Source organism: Herpailurus yagouaroundi, unplaced genomic scaffold (assembly GCF_014898765.1).
Source record: "Herpailurus yagouaroundi ecotype Mexico unplaced genomic scaffold, PumYag 246, whole genome shotgun sequence".
Lineage (NCBI taxonomy): Eukaryota > Metazoa > Chordata > Mammalia > Carnivora > Felidae > Herpailurus > Herpailurus yagouaroundi.
This window is the reverse complement of record NW_024412463.1, coordinates 6203531-6214557: the sequence shown is the minus strand read 5'-3', so window position 1 is coordinate 6214557 and position 11027 is coordinate 6203531. Positions and strand designations below refer to the sequence as shown.

General features: G+C 48.2%; 1 protein-coding gene across 1 annotated transcript; it reads left to right on the top strand.

Moving 5' to 3' along the window:
• Positions 1 to 123: 123 nt before the first annotated feature.
• On the top strand, positions 124 to 8133 carry CBLN4 (cerebellin 4 precursor). The gene is made up of 3 exons (XM_040459665.1): positions 124 to 1540; positions 4625 to 4741; positions 6791 to 8133. Exons 1-3 carry the CDS (start codon positions 1250 to 1252, stop codon positions 6986 to 6988), a joined length of 606 nt encoding a protein of 201 aa, XP_040315599.1. The 5' UTR covers positions 124 to 1249; the 3' UTR covers positions 6989 to 8133.
• Positions 8134 to 11027: the final 2894 nt, after the last annotated feature.

The following is an 11027-nucleotide window of genomic DNA, read 5'->3' as shown; positions in this document are numbered from 1 at the left end:
GGCACCCCGGCAACGCGCCGCCGCGCACCCGGCTCCGCACCCCGGGCTGGCAGCCCCGCGCTCGGCTCGGAGAGCGCTCGGCGGCGGAGTGCCGCGCCGGGGAGGGGCGAGGAGAGCCGCAGCCCCCTCCGCCCGCCCAGACCGAGGAGGGGCGAGCAGGCGCGGAGCCGGGCGAGCGCGGGGCTGTGCGCGCCTCTCTCCGGGCACACACTCTCCGCGCCGCGCGCTCCCCCGGCTGGGCGGCCTCGGACCTTGGCAGACAGCGGCGGCGTGCGCCGTGCTTGCTCCGGGGTGCGTTCAGCGCCGGGCGAGAGCCGTTCGCTGGGGTCACCCGCCCCCTTCTCCCCCTTTCCCGGGAGCCCGCGGGGTGAGCTGGAGGCCGACCCGGCCGGACGCCGCGCTCCTATAAATAGCGCGCGTGTGCCCGCCTGGCGCCCTCCCGGCTGCGCGAGGACAGACAAAGTTGTGCGCAGGGACTCCGGGCGCGCGGCAGCGGCTGGAAGAGGACCCCGCCGCCGAGCCGCCCTGCGCCCTGGAGCTGATCCCGCGAATTTGTGCTCGCCGTGCCCGGGACCCCGCTGGCTGCCGCCTACCTGCCGACGTCCGAGAGGCGCCGAGGTGCGGGGAATTTTTGACCAGGCGAAAGTGGGAGTCGCTAGGGTCCTGGTCATGATCGCAGCCTCGCGTTCTCCTCGGTCCGGGAAACACCTTCTGCCTGTGTAATTCGTCCGTGCCGCAAGCCCGACGCGTCCAGGACCGACATCCGCATCGCTCGGCGCCCACCAGCCCCCGAGGCTTTTGTTTTGTTTTGCGTTGTTTTGGAGCCTCCTTTGTTTTTCCTGCTCCGTCGTCCACCTGGGGGTGCTTGGGTTTGGGGTGAGAATTTATTACCGTTTTCCTCCTTGAGGTGTGAGTGTGGGGGGCTGGTGACTTTTAGATGTCCAGGAGCCAGGGTGGGTGCGGGGGCCCCAGGTAGGGCTGATTCTTGGGCGGAGGAGGGTGGGGTAGGGGGTTCTGCATGAGCTCCTTAAAGGACAAAGGTAACAGAGCCAGCGAGAGAGCGCGAGCGGAGACTTTGACTTCAAACCACAGAATTGGGGGAAGTGTGCGCGCCGCCGCCGCCGCCGCCGTCCCTGCAGCGCTGTCGGTCTAGCCGCGGGCGTCTTCCCGAGCGCCGGGGTCCCGGGGTAGGAGGCGAAGCGCGCGAGCAGAGGCGCCGGCGGGCTGCGGCTGGCTCACGCGGCTCACCATGGGCTCCGGGCGCCGGGCGCTGTCCGTGGTGCCGGCCGTGCTGCTTGCCCTCACCCTGCCGGGGCTGCCCGTCTGGGCGCAGAACGACACGGAGCCTATCGTGCTGGAGGGCAAGTGTCTGGTGGTGTGCGACTCGAACCCGGCCACGGACTCCAAGGGCTCCTCTTCCTCGCCTCTGGGGATCTCGGTCCGGGCGGCCAACTCCAAGGTCGCCTTCTCGGCGGTGCGGAGCACCAACCATGAGCCGTCCGAGATGAGCAACAAGACGCGCATCATTTACTTCGATCAGGTCAGACCCCGAGGGAGGCAGGGTGCCGGGTGTGTGTTTGCATGGTGGCGGAGGACGGGGCGGGGCGGGGCGGGGGGGGCGAGCTCCCGGCAGCCCGGACCGGGGGCTGCCTGCTCGGGCTCGAGTTGATCTGACTGGGATGTGGGAGATCGTTTCGGCACTCGGCTCTCCAAATGCGCCTGGGTCTGAAACTTCTGTCTCTCCCACCACCGCCCTCGCCCCGCATTCCCTCCTGGCCTCTGGACGAGGCGGCTGGGACAGCGGGAGAGAGGCTGGGAGCGCTGAGCCCGGCAAGGAGAGACAGAGCTCGGGACGAGTTTTCACAGCAACAGGTCCGTAGGAGACGGCGGGAGCCTGGTCCCCGGACCTCGCAATCTCTTGGCCAGAGCCTGCCGCCCCCCCCCCACCCCCACCCCCCGACCCCCGCTCAGACTCCTCTGCAGGTGCCGCCGAGGCCCTTCCCGCGGTACCCTCGCGGTCTCCGGATGAACGATTGGTTTCCCCGCAGCTGAAGAAGCTTCTCCCCAAAGAGAGCTTCGCGGGTCCACATTCTCTGCAGGGATCTCGCACGTGGCGGGAGAGGGTGGGCAGCGATGGCGTGGGTCAGATCTCGCCCACCTTTCTGCGGGCAGGATCCCCCCCGCCACACACACACACGTTGCAGGCGCCTCTGCAGCCGAAAGCCTTCCTGTGGTACTTGGAGAAAAGTTGTGGAGGGAAGGCGAGGAAGGAAGGGCGGCTGCGGGGAGCTCCCGTTGGGAAGTGCTGGGAAACCGCCGCTCCTGCCTCTGCTCCTGTCCTTTCTGAGAATTGCAAATTCCCAGGGAAAGACAGACTGTGGGGTTGAGGGCAGGAGGTGGGGAGGAACTGATGAAATCGGTGGCTTCTGTTTAGCCACCGGGAGCTCTGGGATTTGGCTGATGAGAACCCCCCCCCCTTCCCCCACCGGGCATCAGCCTAGGTTCCGCAAGGAATCCTAAAACTGAAAACTGACTCCGGGGTTGTAATTTCAACCCTAACAGCATCCAGAGTCTTTTTAGTTCCAGAGGCACTTGTGTAGTTCACAGTTGTATGCGAAGTCACATGTGTAGGAGCACAGGTTAAATGATGCTGCAACATGCGTCTGGGAAGGGATGAGGTGACATTTCCATTCCTTACTTAATTGTTCCTAAGTAATGCACTCTCCAGCTGGCCAGACAGAGAATGCTTCTCTGGGGCTTACTCTCAGATAGCTATAATTTTTAAAGAATTAAGCAGTCCCTTTGGGGTTTTGGTGCAGTATTTTCCATCTTGATGGAAATAAAGTCTAGCACAGCCCTGGGTTATATTTCAATGCATTTAATTAAATGTTGGACGATTGCGGACAGGGCACCGTATAATACGCTGAACGGTGCATTCTTTTCCGTGACCTTTCTGTCAATTAGAAGAAGAGAATGGTTTGTTCTTCTTTTTGGAGAGCCATGAATCGTAGAGACCACAAGACACATTTAGTTATGGATCTCTATGTGCCTGGATGCTCTAATTACAACGTAGAGTCAACATCCAGCCTTATGTGTAGTCAACACTAATCAGCCATTTCCATTACTGCTAATGAATTATGCTACTTGTATCTGATTCAGGAAGTCCCCACTAAGTACCTCAAATTATTTTCAATGTGCTTGAAAAAAATCTTTGCAACATCTCTGTTGGGGAGTGTGGCACAGTGGCGATTGGTTATTGAAAGCTCATTGATCGTCAGGTCAGAGGAAGAAATCGGATGGTTACTTGGAAGAAGGTGAAATCTCAGAATAAAATTACACACATACATGTGTTTTAAGCCAAGGGTTGAGCCTGGCGCATCTGCTTGACCTGTTACTATATTCTGGTGCATTGCTTAGAGGGGATAGTATATTTTTAGGGAGTTATGCAGAAGGCTTAATATTGGCAGGAATATAGCATTGCTGGTGGCCACTGATACAGTAGAAGTGTCTCTTTGTAGGGACATCTGATTTTGGGGGATGCCAGTTATAGATTTATTTCTTGGAGAGAATTAGATTAAACTCCAAGTATTTTACAACTTCCCAGCCCCAAACATTCCCACTCGCTTTCCCATAGGAAGGGACTTCCTTATGTGACATTTGCAAATTTGGTGTAAAGAGGTCACTTCTTGAGATTCAGAGTTAATTTCATAACCGGTAGAAACAGGCTGCATGTCTTGGAATACAAAGCGCATTGTTGCTTTCTTCGGAAACAGCGCCTTATGTTACTTTTCATTTTTGACCCTTGAAGTTTAAGCAGAGACCAGGTGATTGATAAGAGGATAATGGATAACACTGGCAGGAACAGAAGAAGGCCACCTATTTCACAGCCTGTCTTTATTCATGCTCCACTTTTTGGCAGCCTGCAAAGGCTGAGTCATTGCCAAAATATTGTAATTAAGGCCTAGATGGCACAGCAATGAAAAAATGGCCATGGATCTTGGGAGAGGTTTGGCAGAGGCTCAGGGGAGGGCCAGGCATTCAGATCAGTCTGTGCACTATTCAGTATCATGGATTATGTCACACGGAGGAGGGAGTGCCCAGGCCTCTGTGTGATGTGTCCAGGAGTGACTGCAGAGAGCCCATGGATGCCGATTGGCTGTCTTGAAAACGTCATCTCTGGACATTGCAAAGGCTTGTAGAGGATGGGAATATAAATACAGGGCGGATGCCTTTTCTCTGACTCTCAAGGTAAAGCTAATATTTATAAGCCCTCACATGTTATCTAGATGTTTCCAGAGCCATCAGGCCTCGCTGGAAATTGAGGCATGAATGCAAAGCAGTTACTTTTTCTTTTTTTTTTCCTGTACCATTTAAAAGACAGAAGAACTTTCCATTACACAAATCTATTTTCCAAGTCACTAAAGAGGAAAGAAGTAGAACACGGTGTTTTATTCTATATGGTTTCTTAAGCTGCTTGTGAAAGAAATAAAGAAGGAGAGAGAGAGAGAGAGAGGAAGAGGGAGAGAGAAAGGGAGGGAGGAAGGAAGGAAGGAAGGAAGCTTGTCTTAGTTACGGAAGAGAATATTGTAATAATTTACTGTTCTTTATTATTTTTTATTTGTAGATCCTAGTAAATGTGGGTAATTTTTTCACCCTGGAGTCTGTCTTTGTAGCACCAAGAAAAGGAATTTACAGTTTCAGCTTTCATGTAATTAAAGTCTACCAGAGCCAAACAATCCAGGTATGTGTTTTGACCTGTTCCCTCTCTTCCCCCAAGCAACAGTGTTTATTGGCAGTGGTTATGTATTTAAGCGTTTATCTCAAGATGTGTTTTCATTGTAAAAATAAACAACCATCTTTATAGTTTATTTTCAAAACAGTTAATTTCCAGTTTTCTTCTTTATAGCATCCATTAAGGCTATGACAAGAAACATATAGAAAAGTAAACAATTGAATTTATTACCGTCCTAACAACCAACCACTTAAAAAACGTGGCTTAGTAAAAACTCAGTGACACAAATCACTTTATAAGATCCCGACTTCAGTTAACCCATATGCAAAAATGAATCTGAAGAAAGTTGTAACACTAGCGGAGCTTTACAAGTATCTATTACATGAAACAAATTCGCTTTTATTGTTAAACTGCATGAGATACAGTTAACCGTTGAAAACAAATCTGTGAAGCGGCAAACTACTCAATATACTTTTTACAAAGGGTGTTCTCTGCGTATGTTTTAAAGAGTTTATCCTCAGTTACTCTGATGCTAGGAAATTGTTACAGATTTCACTTCTACAGTGAGCAACATATTTTGTGTTGTGCTTTCTCGGGATATAGGCTTGACCTTACACTCAAAGCCTAGCCTATGATACCCAAATATACTAACACCCAATGGCACCGATGCATGTCTGTGGAATTCTAGTATTCTTTTTATCATACACTCAATGTTTGTGTTGTATACTGTCACCAGGTGAATGATAGATTACAAATTCTTCTCCCACTTTTACATATCCTAGTGAATGGATTTATCATCCACAGATTTCATTAAAGTGCTTTTTTTTTTTAACACAAAAGGAACGAATATTTAGTAAACAAATTTACTAGCGTGGGAAAGCTTTTCCCAAGCCCCAATATTTAGAAATGTATGTAATATTTAACACAGCATAATAAAAATTGTAGTGGGGAGAAAAGTGAACACATTTTGAGTTTATTATTTGATAATAATGATGAGCTTATGAATTATTGATTCTTTGCTAATTACCCATCGTTAAAATCTTCAGTGGTAGTGGTGATCACTATCGTTTTTACGTTTATTTATTTATTTTGAGAGAGAGAGTGAGAGCGAGCAGGAGAGGGGCAGAGAGAGGGAGGGAGAGAATCCCAAGCAGGCTCCCTGTTGTCAGCGCAGAGCCCAACGTGGGCTTGAACTCAAGAACTGTGAGATCATGACCTGAGCCGAAATCAAGAGTCAGACGCTTAGCCGGCTGAGCCACTCGGGCTCCCCGATCACGATTTTTTTTTTTTTAATTTTTTTTTCAACGTTTATTTATTTTTGGGACAGAGAGAGACAGAGCATGAACGGGGGAGGGGCAGAGAGAGAGGGAGACACAGAATCGGAAACAGGCTCCAGGCTCCGAGCCATCAGCCCAGAGCCCGACGCGGGGCTCGAACTCCCGGACCGCGAGATTGTGACCTGGCTGAAGTCGGACGCTTAGCCGGCTGAGCCACTCGGGCTCCCCGATCACGATTCTTTAATACACATTGTCCAGGCAAACAGAAAAAGAGCCCCCCCCCCCCCACATTCCATAATTTTAAATGAACTGTGGCACTGTCCCTGTTGTAGCTGACTAGTAACTTGAAATGAAGCTGATAGAATCTTGCTGTATCTGGGTTCATCAGAGCCAAGGACACTGGGCTTCTTTTTACTGATATACTGGGAAGCCTCAGGCTTGCTTCATTACCGGAAGGTTCTTATCGAATATGACAAGTAAGTAAGACCACAAGCTTAAGTTATGTGTTGAAGGGAGGCCAGTTTCCGCGAGGCTAGGCCGCTCTCCATGGGTGGTATCCTTTTGTAGGCATCTCAGGAAATTTCTATGGGAGAAGTTAAAAGTTATTTTAATTAAAAAAAAAAAATCAGCTCAGTGGACCTACTAAGTGCGTAGCCGCCACAGCCAGGATGAATTTACTGAACATCAGCTGGTTTATGAGGTCTTTCCTCTTAGGCATTTTTCATTAGCCCCCAGCAGATGTTTTCAGTGATTTGGTTTTTTTTTTTTTTCCTTCTCGTAGGTTAACCTGATGTTGAATGGAAAGCCGGTAATATCTGCCTTTGCTGGGGACAAAGATGTTACCCGCGAAGCTGCCACTAATGGGGTGCTCCTCTACCTCGATAAGGAGGATAAAGTTTACCTAAAACTGGAGAAAGGTAACTTGGTTGGAGGCTGGCAGTATTCCACGTTCTCTGGCTTTCTGGTGTTTCCCCTATAGGATTTGATCTCTCCACGATGTTGATCCAGGGGAGGGGAGGCCCACCCCTGCGTTGTTGGAAGATCACTTCCTCATCATCGGATTGACGTCTTTTATTGGTTTCTCATGGGTGAATATGGATTCTCTTTAAGGATCCTAGGCCTGTTCGAACTGTTACACAGTCTCGCAGATGATTTGTGTGTGTGTGTGTGTTTCAGTATACTTGGATGGGGACTCACAGCAGACAATACCTATCTGTGCTCAAGTGTTAACAGTTTAAAAGCTGTCTGCAAGGTTCGTTCTGAGTTTAATTTCCTGGAATCACTGAATTCGTTGCAGATGTGGCGTTTTCTTTCTTTGTTTCTAAAAGACTGGCGACCGGGTCTTAAGAATTAGAAAACTCTCAAGTTCTGACTGCAATCAACGGTTAGTATGATACTGCCAAAGAATTGTATGCTGTGTTGATATATTGATTACACTTGTTTTTATTCCTTTGGAACTCGTCTCTTTTGTTCTCTTAAGGTAACTGGGAATTGCTTTTTTCAGTGACTGGCTTTGTGTCTTCTCCACCAATAGGGTGACGAATGGCTTGCCCGCAAATTTACCCTGTGAGGTCACCAACATGACTTTCCTTAACAAAAAAGAATGCTTCATAGTTGTATTTTAATTATATATGTGAAAGAGTCATATTTTCCAAGTTATATTTTCTAATAGGAAGAATAGATCATAAATCTGACAAGGAAAAAAGTTGCTTCCCCGAGTCCTAAGTGCTCAGCCCCCAGAACCTCCACCCGATCGTCCTCCTCCCTGGGAAATCTTATACTTTCTTGCTCAGCTTGAATTACCATGATTGATAATAACCACTTTATTAAAAACCTGAGGGATTTTTTTCCCTTAGACCTGACCACTTTATTAACTGGAGATGGGATGCCCCTGTTTTTAATTATACCTATTTTTCAAGCCTTCTGTTGTGTTTGGAAGTATCATCTGGTTTTGCCTTAATTCCTTAAATTGTATATATTTATCTGTTTAGCTAATATTACATCCAAATATCCCATATCTAAACTTAGTGCAATATCTTATTTTGTCTTTTGTACAGGTCATATGAACTCACAAAATTACTTATGTCTCTGTCATAGAATAAAGGTTAATATACGTTAGCCGAATTGTTTTGTCCTTTTGGCTCGGGAAATATGTATTCGATGTGGTTTACTTCCTCTTTCTCACCAACCCTTCTTTCCTTCCCCCCTATCATTTCTTTTTCTGGGAGTTTTTTTTTTTTTTTAACCTTTATTTATTATTGAGAGACAGAGAGACACAAAGCATGAGGAGGGGAGGGGCAGAGACAGAGGGAGACACAGAATCCGAAGCAGGCTCCAGGCTCCGAGCTGTCAGCACAGAGCCCGACGTGGGGCTCGAACTCACAGACCGTGAGATCATGACCTGAGCCGAAGTCGGACGCTCAACCGACTGAGCCACCCAGGCGCCCCTTTTCTGGGAGTTTTTAAGAAAAGCTTTCTGAATCTGGGGGGGAGTGTCCTCTGAATTGGCATAGGAAGTCTTTCCTGGGTTTAATCCAGTCAAATCCAGGAGTTGTCAGCCTGCCAAAAGAGAATCATTGGACTTAGTAAACTCTTCTTTCGGAATGGACTTACCGTTAGGTAGTCAAGTTGAGAAAATTTGCTAAAATCTCGTCAGAGTGCTCAGTGAGTGAGTGCGTGGTGAGGAGGCTGAAGACCACTCAACGGGAAGACTTGGGGGAAAGTTCTGCCCCTTTCACAACACTAAGAGACAGATGGAATATTACGGTGTCTTTTGCGGAGGGACTATTATCATAGATGTCTCATCTGGAGCTCTGGCTCCATTTCCTGGTCTTTTCTCAATTAAAGCAATTAAAAGGGCCCCTTTTGTAGACGGTGGCAGCGAGGAAGGTGTTCGAGGACCCTGTGAGAGAAAACACACGGGCAGGTTTTCCAGCATAATTGTGATTAATCACCCAGTCAAAATATTCATTCATCCCAGGGAGACTCTCCTCCTTCCTCAAGAAGAATTAACTGGAGATGTTGGCGTTGGATCCTCCGTGTTTTGCTTGGCAAGTTACTCTTCAGTTGGCTTCCAGTCAGAAGCTTTCCTCCTTTGTGACTGTGCTGTGTAAGAACACAATACTGCACAGGGGACTTCCATCTGGGGACGTGTGGCATCCTCGGAAATACACCTGCTCTAACATAACCTTCCCCCTGGCTCTCTGTATTCAGGGCTTGCATCTATACCTTGCAACGGACTGGTTTACACTTGAATAAATGAATAAATATGCTGTTAGTCATTGTTTTGGCAAAATGGCTCAAGGGTATTTGCATTAGTAATGGACGCCTGTGATGGACCAGAGAAAAGGTGGCGCTTAAACAAAATAGACCAACGTATAAGTGTCTTTATCAACATGCTTGTGGCCGTCCTTTGGGGCTTGCTCTGATTTTTCTTGAGTTTTCTGAACAGAAGAGAACATCGGCAAAGGGCTTGACTGTAATTCCTAAGCTCCAGTGTAGATATTTCAGAATGCATTCAAATTCAAAACCTCCCAGAAAAAATTAATATAAAAAGGCACACAGGGGCACCTGGGTGGCTCAGTTGGTTAAGCATCCCACTTCAGCTGAGGTCATGATCTTGCGGTTCATGGGTTCGAGCCCCGCATTGGGCTGTGTGCTAACAGCTCAGAGCCTGGAGTCTGCTTCGGATTTTGCGCTCTCTCTCTCTCTCTCTCCACCCCTCCCCCGCTTTTCACAGTCTTTCTCTCTCTCGCAAATAAGTAAACATTAAAAAAGTTTAAAGAAAAAAGGCACTGAAGCTGTGGCCATCAAGTGTGGGAAGGCACCTGTAACAGGCAGGAGCCCCAGTGGGGAGATCAGATGTCTGATTAATGTGGTCAGAATGAAAGCCTTAGATTCTTATTCCAAAGTGGGTCTAGCTAATTAGAGCTACCCAGACATCATGGCTGGAAAGGTAAGATTGAAGTGAGGGAACAGAAGGGACAGAATGATTTAGTCCGGGGAGCATAGATTTTGGACAGACATTGGATGGAATTCTACAACTTTCACTTACCAGCTGTGTGACCTTGGGCAAGTTTCCTCACCTCTCCGAGCTTTCGTTATTTCATTTGTAAACAACACATCGTTGTGGGAATTTACTGAGACTTGTGCAGTGCCTGGTGCTCTGTCAGGAAGCTCAAGTAAGGGCTGACTGTTACTACTAACGCTTTAAGCCCTAACACAGCCAAGAAGCACGTAGGCCAGAAGGCGGATGCTACTGTTGGCATGGTGAAGGGTCAAAGATTGAGCACGAGTGGGATGGGTTGAAGGCATCAGAAGTACTTCCAGAAATGGCACCAGGTGCTTCCCTGCATATCCTATGACTTGAAAGCAGTTTTCAGAAATTGCTCGGTCCACAAAAATGCTAATTGAACACAGGATTTGCATTGGCCCTGTCCACATTCATCAATGCCAGCACGGTTCCTCCCGATCTCCTTTGACTGTTCCTTGATCTATTGATCGACAAACGCAAGCAATTGTCTGCAGCCAGCGTTTTCTCCCTAACAGAATCCCAAGAAAACAAAACTGGAGCAAATAAAGAGCTAGTGTGTAGGATCTCACTGATTCCAGCCTCTTTTCGGGTACTCCCCGTGACCACAGATTCTGTTGGGACATGATTATGTAATTAAAATCTTTCTTTCTTCCTTTCTTTCTCTGTTTTTGAAGTAAGTCTGTTTTCCCCTTTCCTTTTGGTTTCTGGAAATCAAAATAGCTGTGTTTTTGATTTTGGCCTCTCCCTTTTAGCAAGTTCCTGCTTTGTATCTTGAAATAAATCTCTTCAACTAATGTTGAGATTATCCTTCTTTTTTTTTATTTAAAAAAATTATTTTAATGTGTATTTACTTTTGAGAGAGAGGGAGAGACAGTGCGAGCGGGGCAGGGGCAGAGACAGAGAGTGGGAGACACAGAATCGGAAGCAGGCTCCAGGCTCTGAGCTGTCAGCTCAGAGCCCGACGTGGGGCTCAAACTCACGAATC